Below are 22,315 nucleotides of genomic sequence, written 5' to 3'. Positions count from 1 at the left end.
ATGTATACTCTTTACAGCTAAATTATCTTTATTGGCCAAGGATGTTAATGCTGCATCATCTGTCAGAAGTGGCAATTGCAACACTCTAAGGTACTGTTCTTACTTGTTTAAATAGCATATCTAGTATCCATTGGAGATCCTGTGTATCTGAGCTTCTACTCTGTTCTCTTAGGATCTTGTTTAGGAAACTTATCACATCTGCCAGTAGCTTTTCATCTTCTGCACATGCTGGTTGAACCAGCAAAAACCTATAGAGGAGAAAGAACAAACATTAACTTTCATTGTGCTTGGGGCAGTGGAAGCTTCAGCAGCACAGCAATTTCTATATTTACTAGACTTAAATCTTTTAGCAAAACTACATTTAATGTTACTCTACCCCCTTCCTCTCCCACTTTAAAGTGGCTGTAGTACATTCTTGTATCATGTTCCTTTTAAATGAAGGCAATGCATGATAATTGCGGGTGAAATAGTGAACACTAGGGGGTAAATGTATGAAGCTCCGGGTTCTTCAACACCCGCGAGTTCGGCATCTTCAGCGCTTAAATTTAAAGTGGCGCTGCCTTGTAAAGAGAAGTTTCCCTTTACAAGGCAGCGCCGCTTTAAATTTAAGCGCTGAAGACGCCGAACTCGCGGGTGTTGAAGAACCCGGAGCTTCATAAATTTACCCCTAGGATATATATGTTTACACCGATCAGCCACAACATTAAAATCAATGACAAGTGAAGTAACATTGATTATCTTCTTACAATGACAAATGTCACCGGGTGGGATATATTAGGCAGCAAATGAACAGTCAGTTCTTTAAGATGATGTGATGGAAGCTGGAAAAAGTGGCAATTGCAAGGATATGAGCGACTTTGACAAGGGGCCAAATTGTGATGTCTAGATGACTGGGTCAGAGCATCTCCAAAATGGCAGGTCTTGTGGAATGGTCCCATTATGCATCATTAGTAAGGCTTATTGATGCGTGTGGAGAAGCAAAGCCTACAGACCATCTGCTCCGATTCCACAAAAAAGCTACTGTATCAGAAATTGTTGAAAGAGTTAATGCTGGCTATGAACACACAGTGCATCGCAGCTTGCAGCATACAGGCTGCGTAACCGCAGACTGGTCAGTGTGCCCATACTGAACCTGTCTACTCCCAATAGCGACTACAATAGGCAGGTGAGCACCAGAACTGGTCCATGGAGCAATGGAAGAAGGTGGCCTGGTCTGATGAATCACGGTTTCTTTTACATCATGTGGACGGCCAGGTGCATCGTTTTCCGCGGCGGCTGTGAGTACCGCCACGGCTCGTGACAGTACCCCCCCTTGAGGAGGGGTTAAGGAACCCCGACATCCAGGTTTCGTGGGAAACTTACTAAAAAACTCTTTGATGAGCCTCCCAGCGTGAAGGCGCCTCTGTGGTATCCAAGAACGCTCCTCAGGACCATAACCCTTCCAATGTACGAGGAATTGAACTTGGCCTTGAACCTTCCTTGAGTCAAGGATTTTTTCAATAACATATTCGTGGTCCCCGTTCACCATCAGAGGCCTGGGCCTGTTAGAGAGGGACCAATTAAACTTGCTGGGAGCAGCGACTTTCTTCAGAAGTGAACAATGAAAGGTCGCAGGTATTTTCAAGGAAGTGGGTAGTTTCAATCTAAATGCCACTGGATTAATTTTCCTCTCAATTGGAAACGGTCCGATGTATCGGGGCCCCAGCTTCCTACAAGGTTGCCGCAACTTGATGTTCTATGTGGATAACCAAACATGATCCCCCACTTTCAATGAACAGGGTCTACGGTGACGGTCAGCGAAGATCTTGGATTTTCGGGAAGCTTGACCTAGTGCAGCGTGCACCTTTTTCCAAATGGACCTTAGCCTGGCCGTAAAAGCGGGCGTTCCGGAATCTCCACAGGGAACAGTCGTAGAAAATGAATTGGATTTTGGGTGGAACCCGAAGTTGCAGAAAAACGGGGATGTGTGAATAGTAGAATGGCAAGAATTATTGTACGCAAATTCTGCCCAGGGCAGGAGAGAGGAGCAATTGTCGTGAAATTTAGACACATAAATGCGCAAAAACTGTTCCAGAGCTTGGTTCATCCTCTCTGTCTGTCCATTCGACTGAGGATGATATGCTGAAGACAGACTGATAGAGATCCCGATGGATTTACAAAATGCTTTCCAAAACCGGGCAATAAACTGGGATCCTCGATCTGATACTATATCTTCAGGAGTCCCATGAAGACGAAAAATATGCGTCAAAAACAAGGTGGCCAGGGTCCTGGCATCCGGTAGCTTGGGCAAAGATATAAAATGTGCCATCTTACTGAACCGATCGACAACTACCAGGATGGTGTTATGTCCTGCGGATACTAGTAGGTCAACAATGAAATCCATCGACAGATGGGTCCAAGGTCTGCTCGGTGCCGGCAAAGGTAACAATAGCCCAGAAGGACGGTTCCTATCGGTCTTGTTTTTAGCACACTCAGGACAAGCCCGAACATAATTCTCCACATCGTTTGACAAGGTGGGCCACCACAACCAACGAGAAAGAACCTCAATAGTCCTACGGATTCCCGGATGGCCAGCAGAGCAGTTGTTGTGGCCTTCAATGAGAACAGATTTCCTTAAATGGACGGGGACAAATAATTTGTTGACCGGTGTCTGAACTGGAGCGATTCTCTGGAAGCGCCGGATGGTTGCTCCTAGGTCCTGGGTGAGACCAAGATGAACAGCAGTTGTAGGAACAATAGACAACGGTTCCGGAGACTGAGGATGATGGGCCAAAAAACTTCGGGACAAGGAATCGGCCTTAGTATTTTTTGAACCTGGACGGTATGTAATAATGAATTTGAATCTGGTGAAAAATAGGGCCCAGCGGGCCTGCCTAGGATTCAGAGTTTCAGAGCGGTCTGAATGTATTGGAGGTTTTTATGGTCCGTGAAGATGGTGATGGTATGGGTAGCTCCCTCTAACCAATGCCGCCATTCCTCCAGTGCCAACTTAATGGCCAACAATTCACGATTGCCGACATCATAATTACATTCAGCCGCTAGAAATTTTTTAGAAAAGAATGCACAAGGATGTAATTTTTTGCTCCTTGGGTCTTTTTGAGAAAGGATAGCGCCAGCACCGATGTCAGAAGCGTCCACCTCTACAATGAATGGAAGTTCCGGATCAGGATGTCTCAGCACTGGAGCAGAAATGAACGCGGCTTTGAGTGCCGAGAAACTCGCCAATGCCTCCGAAGGCCACTTCGCTGGGTTGGCTCCCTTCCAAGTGAGAGCAGTGATAGGAGCTACTAATGAGGAAAAAGAGTCAATAAACCTACGGTAATAATTCGCGAATCCGAGGAACCTCTGAATCGCCTTCAGATTAGTCGGGAGGACCCAATCCTGGATTGCTTGAACTTTGGCAGGGTCCATGGCGAATCCTGTAGAGGAGATGATATATCCCAGGAATGACACGGGGCCCACCTCAAATTCACATTTTTCCCTTTTTGCATAAAGGTGATGTTCCCGCAATTTCAGCAGAACTTGTCGAACATGCTGACGGTGCTGAAGTAAAGACTCCGAGTAGATTAAAATATCATCCAGATACACAACTACCGTTTTACCCAGGAACTCTCGTAAAACGTTGTTGATCAGGTCCTGGAAAACAGCCGGGGCGTTGCATAACCCGAATGGCATCACGAGATATTCATAATGTCTCGACTGGGTATTGAAGGCAGTCTTCCATTCATCCCCTTTCCTGATTCGAATAAGATTGTACGCCCCTCTGAGGTCAATCTTCGAGAATATAGTGGCAGTTTTTAATTGATCAAACAACACCGAAATCAATGGTAACGGATACATATTCTTAATAGTGATGTTATTCAGTCCACGGAAATCGATGCACGGTCTAAGACTGCCGTCTTTTTTTGACACGAAGAAACAACCTGCGCCTACGGGAGATTTAGAAGGACGTATGAATCCTTTTTTCAGGTTTTCCTCCACATATAGCTCCATGGCCTGAGTCTCTGGAATGGACAAGGAGTATAACCGCCCTTTGGGCAACTTGGAACCCGGGACTAAATCAATGGCGCAGTCATACTCTCGATGAGGTGGAATGGACTCAGCTTTTCTTTTGCAGAACACATCAGAGAAGTCCTGGTAGGGTACCGGCAACAAGTCTGGACTAGGCTGTAAGATTCTAAGCGGCAGGGTCAAGCAAGACGTGGAACACTCAGGACTCCAACGAGTAATCTCTCCACTTTTCCAGTTGATAAGGGGATTGTGACTGCGAAGCCAGGGATACCCCAATATCAAAGGAGCAGAGGGACAACTAATGAGATAGAAGGAGAGCTCCTCTGTATGGAGAACTCCTACAGTCAACCGAACCATTGGAGTCCTAGCGAGAATCCGTCCCCCAGGCAAGGGGTTACCATCCAAACCACACGTGGTGATGCTTGATCCTAACCTGATATGCGGAATATCAAGCGTCTGAGCCAAATGTATATCCAGGAAATTACCAGCCGCACCACTGTCAAGAAAAGCTTTCAGGTCCATGGATCTCCCACGGAAAGTTAAACATCCAGGGACTAATAAAGAATTTTCTGAAGAGGTAATCTGAAAACCCAAGCGCACCTCTTCACCTGCACTTAGGCTTTGGAGTTTCCCGGTTTATTGGGACATGAGCGAACTAAGTGGCCTGTCTGACCACAATACATACACAGGCCTAGTGAGCGTCTTCTGGAGCGCTCCTCCGGAGGCAAGCGGTAAGCGCCCAATTGCATGGGTTCAGAGGAATCGGGCAGAGTGTTGTTGGAGCTAGTGAAAACGTCCATTGGAACAGAGGACTCCCGTTCAGCCTTCCTCTCTCTGATCCGACGATCAATTTTTATGACAAGTTGCATCAAGTTCTCCAGCGTGTCGGATATCGGACACTGGACTAAGGAGTCCTTAATTTGCTCGGTAAGTCCTAAGCGGAATTGATTTCGCAATGCGGGGTCATTCCAAGCGCTATCCGTGGACCATCGCCGAAACTCCGCACAATACTCTTCCGCTGAGCGACGTCCCTGCCTTAGCGTACGGAGATGAGCCTCAGCTGAGGCTACCCTGTCCGGGTCATCGTATAATAACCCCAACGCTTGAAAAAAGGCATCCACAGACTGTAAGGCTGGACTTGTGGAAGGCAAGGAGAAGGCCCAAGACTGAGGGTCGCCCTGGAGTAATGAGATGATGATCCCTACCCTCTGTTGTTCGGAACCAGAGGAACGTGGTTTCAGACGAAAGTACAACTTGCAGCTCTCTTTGAAATTACGGAAAGCTGGCCTGCTTCCAGAGAATCGGTCAGGCAAATTCATCTTAGGCTCCGGTGTGTCACCAGCGGTAACTTGCTGGGGCTGCCGGCCTCTGGAAGCCTCTTCTTGGACTGCCAGGCGCTGGGATAAAGCCTGCACCACTTGAGAAACCGCCTGTATCTGGTTAGCCAGAATCTGGGCTGGGGACAGATTCGACTCCTCTCCGTCCATGGCCGTACGATACCAATCTTCCGGGCCGGTTATAATGTTAGGAACTCCCAAGTCAGTACAGTGAAACTCGGGAACTACTCAGAAGGCCAGGTGTTCGCTGGAGCCCCTAGTGGTTGGGACAGACTGGGCTGCGGGCCGACTGAGGGTCGAGTAGCGTATACTGACTTAAAGGAGTTTCCCAGAAGTGGAGTGATTGGTGGACTGTAGTATAAGAGAAATCCAAGGTCCAAAGGTCACAGGCACAGAAGCAATATCCAAAAGGGTCAAACTTACAGGCAGAGAAGTGAAATCCGAATTCCAGGCAAAAGGTCAAGGTCAGAAGAGAAGGGTCAAAGGTCCAATAACAAGCAGGGGTCAAACACGGGTGGTCAAATCTAAGGTAACAGGAACCTAAATGGATAGCACAAGCAGGCAGCAGGACTGAGGACAGAACGCTATAACCGGCAATGAGGCATCAGCCCTCATTGCCTTAAATGCAGCCAAGAGCCAATCACAAACAGAGCCACAGTTGCAGACTAATTGCCAGATACTAAAAGGCCAATCAGGGCTTAGCCCTGAATCTCACACCTGCAGGCTAAAGACTACTAATTCAGCCACAGGCTGAATCTAACTATTAGCCCCTAATGCGCAGGCGCGCCTGGCTGCAGCGACGCTGCCCGGCCGTTGCCTTGGCAACGGTCGGGAGCTGGAAGGAAGTGACGCTGGGACCGACAGGATGCGAGCCGCGGCGGCTGTGAGTACCGCCGCGGCTCGTGACACCCACCTACCTGAACATTGTTGCAGTACACCCCTTCACGGCAACAGTATTCCCGGGTGGCAGTGGTCTTTTTCAGCAGGAAAATCATCATCATTTATATAGCGCCACTAATTCCGCAGCGCTGCACAGAGAACTAATTCACATCAATAGCAGAGAAAAATAAGCCCGCGCTCGGTATATTCCACATTATATATGGTACCAGCTGCTTGGCAACAAGCCCGCGCTCGGTATATCCCATATTGTATGTGGTACCAGCTGCATGGCAATATAAATGCCCATATATGTATACAAAACAGAAAGAAAGTTGTCAGCGCTTATCCTTTAAACTGCATATCTGTATGTGTCTAGCAAAATGAAAACATGAGGTATTAGTTCATATTTTGATCAAAAGACTTAAGCCTGCATCCCACGTCAAGGGTACCTCATTATATGCAGGTCCTACTCTGACCTATATGCTTTAAACACTATTAAAATGCAGTTAAAATCAGATGCACTCACCTCCCAGGTATAGGGGTTTACATCTAGCAAAGGCAAGGGCTTGTTGCCAAGCAGCTGGTACCATATATAATGTGGAATATACCGAGCGTGGGCTTATTTTTCTCTAGTTTTGTTTCAAAATATTGCCTTTTGTCATAGCAGCTGTCCATCAAGCCTATTTAAGGCACTTTTGGGTGTGGCTCACAAGCCAGCCTTTGCTAGATGTAAACCCCTATACCTGGGAGGTGAGTGCATCTGATTTTAACTGCATTTTAATAGTGTTTAAAGCATATAGGTCAGTGTAGGACCTGCATATAATGAGGTACCCTTGACGTGGGATGCAGGCTTAAGTCTTTTGATCAAAATATGAACTAATACCTCATGTTTTCATTTTGCTAGACACATACAGATATGCAGTTTAAAGGATAAGCGCTGACAACTTTCTTTCTAATTCACATCAATCCCTGCCCCATTGGAGCTTACAGTCTAAATTTCCTAACATACACACACACAGGCAGAGAGACTAGGGTCAATTTTGATATCAGCCAGTTAACCTACCAGTATGTTTTTGGAGTGTGGGAGGAAACCAGAGCACCCGGAGGAAACCCACGCAAACACATAGAGAACATACAAACTCCACACAGATAAGGCCATAGTTGGGAATCAAACTCATGACCCCAGTGTTGTGAGGCAGAAGTGCTAACCACAAAGCCAATGTGCTGCCCATAAAGTGCCCTTCAGCAGAGGAGTGAATGGTGTCACTTCCATATCGGAACATGTAGGTAGGCATCTTTGATGTCTATGGAGGCCAGGAACTCTCCCTGTTTCATACCGGCGATGACAGTTGAAGGGACTCCATCCAGAACCTGTAGGTTTTTTCCTGCTTGTTGAGAGACTGCAGGTTTAAAATTGGACAAAATGATCCATCCTGTTTTGGCACCAGGAAGAGGCTGGAGTAAAACCCCTGACCTTTCTCCTGCATTGGGACGGGAACAATAACCTCGGATGCTAGTAAATTCTGGATTGCATCCTGAAGTGCTTTGCGCCCGAGAGGACAAAGGAGTGTTGCTGTGGTAAAGAACCTCCGTTGCGGGAAATGGACTAGGTCTATGGCATAGCCCCGAGACACAATTCCTCGTGTCCAAACGTCTCTGGTGGATGTCCACCACTGGGTCTGGAAACGAAGAAGATGTGCCCCCACCACAGAATGCCCTGGGAAAAGACTGTCACTCAGCGGGCTTGACACCCGTTCTCGAGGTTACTCGCCTAAAAGCGCCCCTACCTCTGCTACACGTGGGCAGAGGATTGGCCTCTCGGTGGAGTACCTCGAACCCAGGCAAAGGAACGAAAGGTCCGAAACCATCCCTGACACGGTCTGTTGGAACCCATGGGTAAAGCACTGCTTTTACCTCCTGTGGCCACTACAACGACCTTTTCTAACTCTGATCCAAACAGCGTAACCCCATCAAAAGGTAAACCCTCTAAAGCACGCTTTGAATCAGAGTCCGCTGTCCAAGATCGTAACCATAAGGTACGACGAGCTGCGATAATGAGGGCAGAGAATCTGGCATTTACTGACACAGCATCCATGGATGCCTGTCCACATAATCTGAAGTGTCTAGAATATGCTCGGCTAAAGACTGTATACGCGGAATGTTGTCTTGAATACCCTTAACCAGCAGTTCAGCCCAATGCTGTATAGCCTTGTTAGCCTAGGCCAGGGTTTCCCAAACCCAGTCCTCAGGGCTCCCCAACAGTGCAGGTTTTCTGGATCACATGTGACATAATTAGGACCACCTGTGGATCTGTTACAATGTGTCAGTCAGTAATGAATACACCTGTGCTCCAGCAAGGAGATATGGAAAACCTGGACTGTTAGGGAGCCCTGAGGACTGGGTTTGGGAAACCCTGGCCTAGGCAATCGCCATTGTGGGTCTAAACATACTGCCTGCCGCAGTATAAGCTGAGCGGAGAGCCTGATCGCACTTATCAATGGGGTCCCTAAGTGAAACCCGCTCCCGAGTTGGGATAGCTGAAGAGAAAGACAATCGTACAACAGGAGTGTCTACTGTAGGAGAGGCCTCCCATCTAATGGAGTCCTCAGCCGGGAGAGGGTAAAGAGACTTAAATTTTCCCAGCATCATAAACTGTTTATTTGGCCTGTGCCATGCATACCATCTTCATCATCTGAGGGGATATGGGAAAGCGGCCACCTGCGCCTTGGTCTGCTTAAACAAGGAAAACCCTGATGGGGCCATGGGCTCCGGATCAGCAAATCTCAAGGTACACAGAATGAGGTTATCAACATTATGGGCAGGAGCAGAATCTATAGACTTAAGTGAGTCTTCAACCTGCAGATCAGTGTCTAATTCACCCTCCTCCCCTGAGGAATGCTCTGAATTCTGATTGCATCCCTGTAACGCATCAGAGTTGACTCTCTTGGCCCTGTGGGATACTGTAAGTAGGTGATCTTCTTCCTGAACCGATACACCCGCTAGTGATTGTTTAGAAGTGTTGGGAACAGAAACATCATGTATCTCTCCGGAACGTATCATCACGTGGGTGAGCTCCGCCATGGCTGATGTTAGTGACTTAGCCCAGAGTGGTTCTTCCATAGCTGCTGCACCTTGAGCTGGGGTGCTTCACACGCCGCGCAGCGAGCATCCAACAGATAATTTGGCATTACATTTGGCACATGTATAACGCACTGCAGATATACCCAAGGATCCCTTATTTTTGGATGCCCCCTTATCAGACATATTTAAGTTCAATATAAAAAGCAAATAATGTTTTCCTTAAAGTCTAATAACCAAAGTCTGACTACAAAACAGAGAGATTCAACAAAGTCTCTATACCAGGCTAATCTCTGAAAATACACCAAGACACTGAATAGTCCTGATTGTGCAAACAGCCTAATAGGGTATATGACAGTTGGCTCTAAATATTACAAATAGGATACAACAATACCAGTTAAAGAGCGGCAGAGCAGAGGAACAGCGTGTAGCCGATGATCTCTGTGTCCCAGCAATCCAAGATAGCCACCCCCATGCCAGGAAGTAGGGGGCCATCCTTCCTTCAGCTGTCCCTAAAAATGGCAGCCTCCATGCATCGCTGATGCCTTTGTATGGCAATCGGCATGCATTGCCCGCACACACATAATAAACTGTCCAGGTAGCGTGCAGCGCTAACAGTAAACAAATCGTCTCCTGAGGAGAGAGATTGTTACTTTGCCCCCCACTGCTCGTTGTCTAGTGGAGGGGGGGACTTGCCGGCTCGCCCGTCGCGCTGAGAGGGGAGGGTGCTGCAGACTCCCTCCCGCTCGACTGTAGCTCTATGCCTGTGATGAAATGATCCTACATAGGGCACCTAAAGCCCTAATGGCACAGGAAAACAAAGAGGTAGCCTCCGCTGCTCATTACTATGGGATGACTGCTTGCAGAAAGGTACTGGTAAGTGAGACCAGGCTGATACTTACCTTCGCAGGGACCCAGAGTGAAAAGCGCTGAGACTATTCACCACTCTGGGTTTTAGGTTCGATCCCCGCCCTGTACCTAAAGGGAAATGAAAATAAAAATGTGTAAAACCTAACACTATTGCAGGTACAGGCAGGAGCCTATACCAGCGTGACCAATCTCCTAGGCAGTTAAACAAAACGGAGGCTACAGGAGAGGAAGGGCATAGTAGGGGAGGAAAAAAGATAAGTCTAAGTGCCTAACTCCTAGTCCCACCTACTATTCCCCAATGTCTCGCAGTGTCCCCCAATGGTAGGAAAGAGAAAAATGAACGATGTACTTCCCATGGGCAATGCATAGTGAAAATAACAGTATTCACTTCTGGTGGCCCATTGAAATGCTGAAGCTTTTCTCCAGGCCAAGCTAGGCTGTCCAGGTACTTTGCCGTAAAGAAGCACAAATGTAGTGTGAACTACAATTCACAAATCGGGTATGGAGGGGGTAGAGAGCGACAAGTTGCAGTGAACACTATACCATATTGTGCAAGCTTCAGTATAGCTAGGTGCAAGTAGAACAAATGCACCAAGTCTACAGACAGGCACCAGCATTTGAACAGATGGCATGGGTGAATTGTAATTTACTCTAGATTATTTTTACGTTTATGTTGAGAAACCAATTAAATGAAGCAATATAATCCAGACATTCCTCATTCATAAGGTCTGGTAGAACAACTTCATTAGAGAAAAGAAGAAAAAATATCAATGCAGATCGCAGTCTAGAACAAATAATACAATTATGCATTGAAAGTTACTTTAGGTTTTCATTCATACTGGTTTAAAAATGATTTCACTATACAGACATTGCTGAAAGTGACTTTGTTGCACAGATTGAGTATACCCAAGTGGCTACTCCACTAAAGAAAAATATTTATGTTGCCTGATTCACAAAGTAAATGCTCTGGGAAGTACAAAGTTACTTGCACTCACCACTTTAATCATCATGCATGTGTGTGTGTGCATATTTTATGCATATCAAGCAGATACTAGAAAATGTGCACTCAGTCTCACCTGCTCAATGCAGTATGCCAAGGCAAACACTTCAAGGAAGACATGTTATAGTCAGTGAGGCAGTTTAGAACCAGTCTGTCATTTAGGAGATAAAAATTCATCCTAGCAACAGCAGAACGAACTTCCCCATGAGACACAGCCTGAATGATATAACTCAGGCAATCTTGCAGTCCACTGGCTGAGTGTGTCATCTTCAATGTCAGAACTTCTTCGGGGGATAATTTTAATGTATCTAAAAAACTTGGGAGAGTGAAACAGTTTAGGTTTTAGCTGGAATATGCACAGATACAGCAATATTATCATACCAAATATATAGCAGTTTGTACTACTTATGTCTAAAAGCAAACGATACACATTGAAATAAAAAAATAGACATTAACCAAGCAGACATACGCCACTCTAATTGGGGAATATCAACCATATGTCATTCTGCACAAAGAATGTAAGTTCTCCTCATTAACTGGATTTATTAACATGAGTGGGAACTTCCATACAGCCCTTGCCTAAGATAAAATTAACCATCATCCATAGGCCTTAGGCAGCAGTGCCCCAGTAAGTAAAAACTTCTGGGGAAAACAAAAAATATATATCACAAATTATTAAAACTAAAAAAATCTGAATTGTTATATATTCATTTCCATCGGGAGGAACCGGCTCCTTAATTTTAGTAAGAAAAATTGATTTTGAATTCAGTTCAGTATTCTGCTAAATCCTCTATAACAAAATTTGCAACTAGCCGTATGGATTTGGTGTATCCACAGTATTCAGCATGCTTGTTAAATAAGTACAAAGAGTTCTCTGTGCTGGAAAACTGATTATGGCGCCGTTTTATGCTATATTTAGAAACTATAAAATAAACCCTTCTACAAATCGGGGTATATTTCGCCCATTACTATGCATATGTGGCTTTAACTACTTAAGTGTCACATTATCCACCCAGTGGCTTAATTATTGGAGGGGGGGGGGGGGGGGGGAATAAAAAGTATAAAACTTGCATCTGGTGATAACATTTGAAAGAAGGAAATGTTAAGACACTGGAGTACCCTCTGTTTGTCACATAAAAAGAGACCATGCAAAACATATGTCTTCCTGCAAAACAAGTGTGTTTCCATTATCATCTCTGTTAATCAAATATTAGTATGCTTTAAATCTCCTATGCTTCTTCATTCATATATGTAGTAAGCCATTGTTCAATTAGTTATATGTTTAATTAGTACTCTGTAAAGGATGAGGACTTACTTTTCATTTTCTTTTCCTGTATTTGACAAAAAGTTATCAATGCCTTGGTGCCAGGACAGATTCCATGCCATGCGCAGCATGTCTGCCACTGGCTTTACGGTTAGCCATTCTGAGGACAAGGTAGAAGACATAGTGTAGGGACTCACTGCATGATGAGTACTCACACACACAGGAAGATGGAATCTGAAATACAAGTAACTAATGTGTTTACAAACTTGCAGACACAACACAGCATGAGAAGTCACAAATCACACAGCAGTAGAAACATAACTTTCCCCCAGGTACAATGAGAAGCAGGCACCGCAGAGACAAAGCGACAGCTTGAAATGGCGACTCTGGTAACTGAAAACCCGGCACCAGGGGAGGTGAAGACACATCTCCTGCTCAACACTCATCCCTAATATGGCAGTTATTCCTGTCCAGCTCAGATCCTGGTGGGAGCTGTTACTATTACAAAAAGTTGGCAAGTATGACTTAACTTGTTATTTAAAAAAATAAAATAAACCTTCTTTGTGGGATTACAGCTTTAAAAAGCAAGTGAACATAATGTTGCAAGAGTTATTAATAAAACTTTGAGGCATATTACATAAAATAGGCAGATATACTCACCGTCTAACTACAGTTACAGGCAGGCTAAATGGAGATGAAGAGCTGGATGTACTCTCTGACCTTTAAATAACAACACAATAAAACACACAGTACATACAATGTGCAAAGTATTACTATGTAGCATGTGTTACAGTAAGTTGAAGTGATGCAGGTTTTAATCTCCTGGGAACAAATGTATACATGGCACATTTACTAAATATTTTACCCTACATTCATTTGTTTTCTCTTTCTGTCTGGAACAATTGCACAAAAATAAATAAACTATTTTAAGGAACAAATGACTGTATAACATCATTCGTTTTTTAAAGTAAAGTCAAAACAGACTTGGATATGGCAATCCCACCATACATGATTTATATTGTCAATCTGTGCATGCGATATACACCAAATGAGCAGACCAACTTGACAAGAGTTTATAAACAAAATAAAAAGTCTCAAAACAAATTAAAAAAAAATGGATGTACACTTCTAATAAAATGTGTAGACAAGTGAAATTTATATACTAATAATTATCAAAGCTGAATAAAAAGATTGTATGGGCATGTATTTAATGGTATTGCTTAAATACAAGAGGAGAGAACCCAACTATTCTTCTAGTCGTCTGAATATCCACTAATAGCACTTTTAAATGTATTTTAAAAAAATTGTCAGAAACCTTAATAGGTCATAATATCAGCAAAATAGTTTGAGGTGAACGGTCAATATATAAATGGCTTGCAATGATATACATATATGCAAAATACCCTCCATACATGTATGGAATGGTTAAAACAAATTTTCTTAGAAAAGAAGGCATTCAAAAGCTTGTTAGTGAGCAATTGGATTAACTGACAAACTCAAAACAAAGTACAATGGAATGTGGGTATAGTAAGTGCAGTAGGAGCATACAAAACACAAGCTGATAATACATAGAAAACATATGTAATAAATGTGCCACATTACAGTAGACTGTGTTCAAAGATTTGGTACTCTAAATTATTTTCAACGTGCAGTTTTGAAAGGCATTTATCTTACCATGTGTCCATTCTTGATATTTCATCAAATAGAAGGAGGCATACCAGTGCTCCAGATTCAACCAATGATGTCCCATCACTCTGCAATAGCAGGGATACTGAAAAAAGAAGATTTTGTTACTTACGTCAAAACTCTTTCTTTGAATCCATATGGGGGACACTGTTACCATGGGGTTGTATGAGGGGCACTCGGAGTTGGCGTGTAAATAGTTAACTAACTGCTGCAGACTCCTCCCCTCTGCAAACCCTGTTAGCCTCAGTATAATACAAGAGCCCCAAGGAAGGAACCAAACAAACATCCAGCAGAAGAGCAAAAGGAAGAGAACGCAGTGTCCCCCAGATGGATTCAGAGAAAGAGATTTGACGTAAGTACCAAAATCTTCTTTTCTCAGTCATCCAATCTGGAGGACACTGCTACCATGGGGACCATCTAAAGTAGCCCCTAAGGGAGGGTTTGCTCGGGAACCCCTGCGCGCAAAACACTGCGGCCAAAGGTAGTATCCGAAGCAGCAAAAACATTAAACTGGTAAAATTGGTAAAGGGATGAACAGAGGACCATGTAACAGTCCTGCACAGCTAGTCCGCTGAGGCACTGTGACGAGTAGCCCAGGACGCCCCCACCGAACGCGTGGAGTGAACTGTGGCACCGGCCTGCTAGAACTCACATAAGTCTGCCAAATCGTAGATGTAATCCAAGGGGCAATGGATTGCTTTGAAGCCGGCCAACCCCTCTTATGGGTGTCATACAAAACAAAGTGAGAGTCTGTCTTACGGTAAGTAGAGGACCTACCCATATAAGTGTGTAAAGCCCGCAACACATCCAATGATGAACACTTGCAGAAAGCAGGAACCACTATATCCTGGTTCACGTGGAAACCAGACACAACCTTAGGAAGAAAGGAAGGCACGTCCTCAAGACCGCCCTGTCTTCATGAAAAATCAGGTATGGAGCCCTGCACGATAAGGCCCCAAGTTCTGACACCCTGCGTGCCGCGATAGCTAACAAGAAAACTACCTTCCAGGTCAAAAATCCGAGTTCAGCCAAATGCAAAGGTTCAAAAGGAGGCTTCTGAAGAATACCCAGGACCAAATTGAGATCCAAGGGTGCCATCAGCAAAACGTAAGGAGGCTGAAAGCGCAACACTCCCTGGAAGAAGGTTTGAACTTCAAGAAGAATAAGGAAAAACACAGACAACGCCGAGACTTGAACCCTAAGGGAACTGATCCGAAGCCCAACATCCAAACCATCTTGGAGAAACTCCAATAAACGAGACAAACGGAAAAAGTTGAGTGACAAGAAGGAGCCTCACACCATTTAACATAAGCCAGCCTTGTCCTATGGTAAATGCGTGCTGAAGACGGCTTTCTTCATCAAAGTCTGCACAACACCGGAAGAGAACCCCTTGCCCCGCTAAATGTCTGCCTCAACAGCCATGCTGTTAAAGTCAACCGAACACAGTGAGGATAATGAAAGGGTCCCGGCTCCCGTAAATCGAGCCTGAGAGGAAGAGGCCAAACCGGACTGTCAGTGAGCAGAAAAATGTTGGCGTACCAAAGCCTCCTAGGCCGGTTTTGCGTAACTAGAATACCCGGAAGGCCCCCCAGAGCCATCCGATGAAGTATTTGCTGAATCATGGGAATGAAAGGAAAGAAATATCCCAGTTAGATGTCCCAATGCATGGTCATTAGATCCACTGCCACTACCAAAGGGTCCCTGGACCGAGCGCAAACCTTGGCATACAGCAATTGTGATGAGAGGCCATCAAGTCTATGTCAGGGAGGCCCCATCTATCGACTAGAACTTGAAAAAGCTTGAGGATGCAAGGACCATCCCCCTGGGACGATCGCTTGCCTGCTCAAGTAATCGACCTCCCAGTTGTCCACCCCCGGAATGAATACCGCTGTTATGGAACAGTTCTTTCCGCCCAAGACAAGATCTCGCTCGCCACTGACATGGCGCTTGCGCTTCTTGTCCCACCGTGGCCGTTTACGTAGGCCACTGCCGTGGAGTTGTCAGATTGAATTCGGGCCGGCACTCTTCCGAGAAGAGATTGCGCCCTTTAGAGCCAGGAGGATTGCCTTAAATTCGAGAACATTTATCGGCAGGGAGGCCTCCTTGCTTGACCACAGACCCTGTAGGCGAAGATGGAGGACCACTGCCCCCCACCCCCTCAAACTGGCGTCCGTGGTCATGAAGATCCATGACCATGGAACGAACGACCGACCGATAACTAAGTTCTCCGGGGTTGCCCACCACCAAATGGAGAGACGGCAATCCTGGACAACTGAAAATACTGGGGCTCGAGATGAAAGGGAGATGCCAAACATTGGCATAAGAGGTCCCACTGAAAAACCTGTGAACAAAACCGGCCGTAAGAAAGGGTTTCGAAAGAGGCGACCATCTGACCCAAGAGCTTCATGCCCATCAACACGGAGGGTCAAGGAGACCGGAGAAGGTTCTGCACTGATGTCCTGGTTGCAGAAACCTTGTTTTCCGGAAGAAAAACTTTCTGCAGACTGGTGTCGATGAGAAGACCCAAGAACACCATCCTCTGGGACGGAATCAACTGGGACTTCGGGCAATTTATCACCCATCCATGTTGTTCCAGAATCCGAGGGTCAGCAAAAAGATGCTGATCCAGGACTATTCTTGCAGGAGCCTTGATAAAGATCGTCCAAATAAGGAATTATGTTCAAATCCATGGCCCGCAGGTGGGCAGCCATGACAGACAAGATCTTTGTGAACATCCTGGTCCTGCAGTGGATAAAGGTGAAGGAACTTGTGAGGGAAAGAAAATCTCCGCTCCGGAGCTTTCCGTGCAGACTCCGCAATCTCAGACAGTTCCGAAGAGGAAACAAAACACACAGTCTTTCTTCCATTTAAAAAGACCCTGAACTGAACTGCTCTCCTGATTCCACACAATCCAAAGCCTGGTGTACACCAGGCCCTGCACCCCCTGGGTTCTGGCATTGTCCTCCTAGTCACCCCACTAGTCACCCCACTGGGTGGAGTCAGAATCCTCGACTAGCTCCCCTTCTTCCTCAGAGGACCACTCTGAGTCGGAAGCCAAAAACAGAGCATGGGATAACCTAGCCCGCTTGGTCCTAGAGGGAAGCAGCCCAAGGGAATCCAGAAAGCCATTTAAAGGGTCTAATCTTCTCCCCAAGGAAGAAGACCAAGCCAGCTCTCCCTGGAAAGTCTGAGGGTATGGGGAAAGCCCCTGAGAAGACACCCCCATGTTAACCGCAGAAGCTGGTTTAGTAACCCCTTCTGATGAATTAAATGGAACAGAACCTGCAGTGGAGAGTACAGGGACTGCATGTGCCTCTGTCTGTCGGACAATGAGCTGTGCGAGCAAAGAGACCGATTGGGCCAGTGACGATGCCCAAGCTGGCTCTCCCCTGCAGACAGCGAGGACACCTCCTGCGCCCGCTCGTCCCAGATCCTGGCCACACACTGCATACTGAGCGCATCCAGGTCCGTCTGTCCAACCGGAAGTTTAACAGAACACTTTGAAAAGACATACATTTTGGCATTGATTTACCCTTATTTGACATGATGATTATCAGATAAAAGGAATACACCAAGAATTAGCAGCAAGCATACCACACACAGGGTGAGCAGGTACAGGAACTGGGTTTTGCTAGGATCTCAACCTCAAAAAACACGTCCTGCAATAAAATAAGCATCACTGTGAATTAACTTTACTCTTTTTTTTTTTTTTTTCATAGAGAAAACTTAAAAGACTACCAGGACATACTAGCCCTCAAAGATATGTAGCCTTAAACTTAACTCCCCTGATGAGGAAAATACACTAAACAAGTAAATTACGTGTGATACACAGATAGCCAACTAAGGAATAGACACTTAGCTGGGTCTCAGGGTAAGGAAGGAAGGAGTCAGCGACAGCACACTTCTTTCTCCTCACAAAGCAATTTGAGGAACATCCGACCTCCACTGCAACCGCGGGAAACTTTCACGCTCCTGGGATATACCAACAGGCAGTGGGGAAGCGTCCACTGCTTCCTCCTGCCAGATTCTCACTAACAGCTGACCGCAGCGCAGTACACACACTCTGTGTCCTCCGCGAGCGTTCCAGCAACAATTGTCATGGACCGGAGATCCAGGTTCCCCCTCCGCCTTAGCGGGGAACATTGTATCTCCCAACATGTCCCGCTTCCTCCTGATTGTGCGCTCTCTGCCTGTCAGCAGCACCGGACCCGGAGTAGCACCAGTGACAACACCGCTGTGAGTGTCTGCTGTCACCCTAATAACAAGCCCCAAGCTTGTGACAAGCCCCAAGCTTGTCTGTATGGCAGGACAAAAATGTTTCTTCATCGGTCTGTCTGGACCGCTGATCTAACAGATGACAGGAAGCCTGCAGCATTTGTATCCGTCTACACTCACCATATAAATTAAAAACAAAAGAAAATAACTAAATTACCTAACAGCACAAAAATAACAGCCCAACTCCTTGGGCACTTAAATTAAACAGAGGCTAGCAGGCAGGGGTTGCAGAGGGGAGGAGTCAGCAGCAGTTAGTTAATTATTTAAGAGCCAGCTCCGAGTGTCCCTCATACAGTGTTTTCCAGATTGAATGATTGCGAAATTATAATATAGCATTAGAATGTAGGTCTTTTCACTTGGAAAATCTCACAGTAGTACACTTATATATAATGTGCACATGAATCTTAGGAAAACCATGTACACAACAAGGGTGGAAATTTTAAACAAATGTATTTGATTAACTGGGAAGTCTGGACAAGCCCTAAAAAGCAAATTCTACCCAACACTAAAAAATTACTTGTGGGTGGAATTAGAAATTTGTTAAATAAGAAAATTACACTTACCCACACTACCATAATTCTGTCTAGCAATGCCACTGATGATTCAAGCAGGAGATACTCTCTCTTGCTTTTATAGCGATAATGACATTTTCCTATTTAACGTATCTCACCTATTTCTACCCAAAACTCTTTTGGGTGGAATTATCTTTTAAGTTATTAAACAGCCATTTATAGGATTCAGTGTAATAAGCTTGACAAATTTATACATTTTGCATCTAGTTGTTTAAATATTATTTGTAAATTGTTTTTCAGTACAAAAATTTTACCTCTGAATAAAGTAAGGAGGAAATCTGGGTCTTGTGCCAGTGCCAAACGCAATACAGAATCGGCATAAACCAACTTTCGTAGGAGTGTTAAGCATGGTAGAACCATACAGTCAAAAACCTGAAGAAGGAAACATAAAATGTATTTCTTTATTACTTAACTTAGCCTAATGGTAATTCAAAACAGATAACAGACACAAATGAATGCTTCTTTGTTCAGTTATATCATGAAGAAAAACACAGCTATCCCAAATATTTAACAATCAAAGCACTTAAAAAAACATTTACAGTATGATTTTGTTGCACCAAGTATGGAACATCTAAAGTATGTCAGGTAAAATGATCTACCTGAGTTTATTAAGACACTTTAGTAATTACAAAATGTACAATTATTATTAATTTATTTACAATTTATTATACTAAATATTGAATGCAATGGCCTCCTTAAAGACAACAGAGTACGGGCTCATTGAATCACTGTATGTATTCAAGATTGATAGCACTTATTTACAGATAAAATAGTTTTATTGATTCGCTATACTACACCATGCACTGCAACAAACTCTACTCAAACAGCAGTTTTAAAAAAACACATTATCTTTAAAGTTAGACATATGGGTAGCCTGTGAGGTCATCCAACCAAAAGTGTCATACACACTAAATAATTCATATAACAAAATTTTAGAATTATTACACCACTAAAAAAAATATATTTTAATTTAAGCTTACTTTATTCACTAACAGGTGAAAAGAAACTTCATTGGTATTTGTAAACCTTATACAGCAATTGTACTTGCCTTCCCAACTTGTTGCACATAATTCCGCAAGATGTTACTTATCTTTTCCACAATCCCTAGTTCTTTAACCACACTGTGCATTGTCATATCTGTAAATAAAAGAGGCTATAAGTAATCGTAATGAAATAAATCCAGGCCTTTATTTCCTGCACATAGATAGATAGATTGTAGATAGAGAAGTTCTACTATAGCAGTGAAATGTGAGTTATGTCTCACCGCACATGACTTGGTAAGAATCTATGCAGTAGTTGGTAATGGAAGAAGTGCAGAATGTCAGAAAAGGTACAAACAAAAAATAATCACATCAATTGATAATATGAGGCTTGTTTCATATGTGTGATTTTGATTTTGTAGAGTCCACAAAGTGTTGACACAAGGGGACCAATTGGATTAGCCAAGGCCAATTGTATTAACCAAGAGGTTCCATAGTAGCCTGCCACATTATATTAATGGACACAAAAAAAACAGAAATTACTGAGGTGTGAGCAAAAGATGAGCCAAGATCGTTACCTAAACTTCACATGGAAAATGTAACGCGTGATGGTACTATGAAACCTCACAGTTAATTGAATCAGACCCATGGTATTTAATGAAAAACAATTAAGTTAATAATATTTTGGTAATATTATTGATTATATTGAAAATTGATTAGCTCAGCATTTAGGGAAACTGTTTGAGATTTGCTAGAGGCTCAGAATTGAATACCATGTCAACTCCTTGTGGTCTTGGAAAAGTCACCTTGAATAAACATCTCAGAAAGTAAAAACTAGATTGTAAGCTGAAGAGTGCAAGGAAAAGGACAAACTGCTGTGTACAAAATGTATATATTATATAAGAATCAATAAAGAAACATAAACAGATAGAGTCTTGTAATTCTTTATTATATTTTTCAGGTTCATGCTCAGTCACTGGGTGGAACATTACTGAGGAGTGAATGTTTGAAAAACCATTGAGAATATCATAGTACCATGGCCATAGGTTTTTTGCATGATAATATTTTCCCACTTAACACAGTATATGCTGTGCTCATCTATTTGTGCAGTGCCTCTAATCATTTGGTCATATATTCGCTCACAGAAAATACTTCACACTGCATAATATTACACTATACATAAAATTTCAGCCACCACCAAGAATGTGTAAAAATAATGCTAACCTGGGAAGGCCTTTGTATGCATGGTCTCACCTTTCAAAACATTTTAATATTGTGTCTTGCAAAACAAAATCTTGTTTTTCCATGCTGGCAATATACAAGATGGAGGAGTGCATATAGCCAGTAAAGTACGTCCTGATACGCCCACTCCTCATCAGAAGGGGCAAAATTTAGCTACCCATGCAGGCACCACTATAATGCGCCTTTGCAAAATAAACAGATGTATGATAATATCTACAGATATAGGACCTTAAATGTCTAAATAAATGCACAATTTCCCCACATATTGGAGCGAGAACTTTCTTCCACACAAGAAAATGTCAGACAAATCAATTACACATGACTTCACAAGAGGTTGCAGGGAAAATAGAATTGCAGATTAGTTTTTACCTTGATTTCCAATTACAAATTAGAACCAAAGTGGTTGTATGCTGGAAAAAGTTACCTAGGACCTCAAATCCACTGGCGTGAAATGTGTGCATTGTGATAGTGCTCTGGACCCATGACGTTATTCACATTTTAAAGCATTGTGGCAAGTAAAATTCAACGAGACCAATGGAATGATCTCCATTGGCCTCCTGAGCGGCAATAAAAATGCAAGTTAACAACTGCATGTGGAACGTGTTTGCATTTGACATGCAGTTTTACAGACTTTGTAACGCATTCTTAAATGCAAATCAAGTGTCAGTAGGTATAATGCCTAAAGGTGTCATGAAATTTACAATATAACCTCATTTGATTATCAAAATAAAATGAACAAATGGCTTTTCTCTTCAACAATAGAATCAATTTAATTATGAAAAGGGTGAAACTGGGGGAAAGTAGGTTCAGAGGAAATTTGAGGAAAATTAATTCACAGAAAGGGTAGTGGATAAATGGAATAGCCTCCCATTAGAGGTGATAAAGGCTAATACACTAGAGTAATTCAAACATGCTTGGGATAGACATAAGGATAATATTAAAAAGAAATAAGGAATGAATAGGGTTTGAGGTTACCATAGGTTAAAAAAAATTTGGCAGACTAGATGAACCAAATGGTTCTTACCTGAAAAGTAGTCTGTTTCAATAAGCCAAAGTAATTTCATTTTTTAGACAATAAAGCTCATTAATGTTGGTTGCTTTCATTGTCTAAATTTGCACTG

The 22,315-nt window shown here is 43.7% G+C and overlaps 1 protein-coding gene across 1 annotated transcript in view; it reads right to left on the bottom strand.

Moving 5' to 3' along the window:
* RTTN (rotatin) overlaps positions 1 to 22,315 on the bottom strand; it is a 137,858-nt gene that overhangs the window by 62,093 nt on the left and 53,450 nt on the right. The window contains exons 21-27 of the mRNA XM_075213246.1: positions 20,021 to 20,109; positions 19,227 to 19,344; positions 14,114 to 14,210; positions 13,100 to 13,159; positions 12,491 to 12,673; positions 11,252 to 11,491; positions 104 to 248 (exon numbers count right to left, since the gene is read on the bottom strand). Of these exons, the coding sequence (XP_075069347.1) occupies positions 104 to 248; positions 11,252 to 11,491; positions 12,491 to 12,673; positions 13,100 to 13,159; positions 14,114 to 14,210; positions 19,227 to 19,344; positions 20,021 to 20,109 (932 nt within the window). The remainder of the gene's footprint in view (positions 1 to 103; positions 249 to 11,251; positions 11,492 to 12,490; positions 12,674 to 13,099; positions 13,160 to 14,113; positions 14,211 to 19,226; positions 19,345 to 20,020; positions 20,110 to 22,315) is intronic.

Source organism: Mixophyes fleayi, chromosome 5, assembly GCF_038048845.1.
Source record: "Mixophyes fleayi isolate aMixFle1 chromosome 5, aMixFle1.hap1, whole genome shotgun sequence".
Classification (NCBI taxonomy): domain Eukaryota; kingdom Metazoa; phylum Chordata; class Amphibia; order Anura; family Limnodynastidae; genus Mixophyes; species Mixophyes fleayi.
Note: the sequence above shows the minus strand (reverse complement) of the source record. Positions and strands in the feature narration are given on the sequence as shown.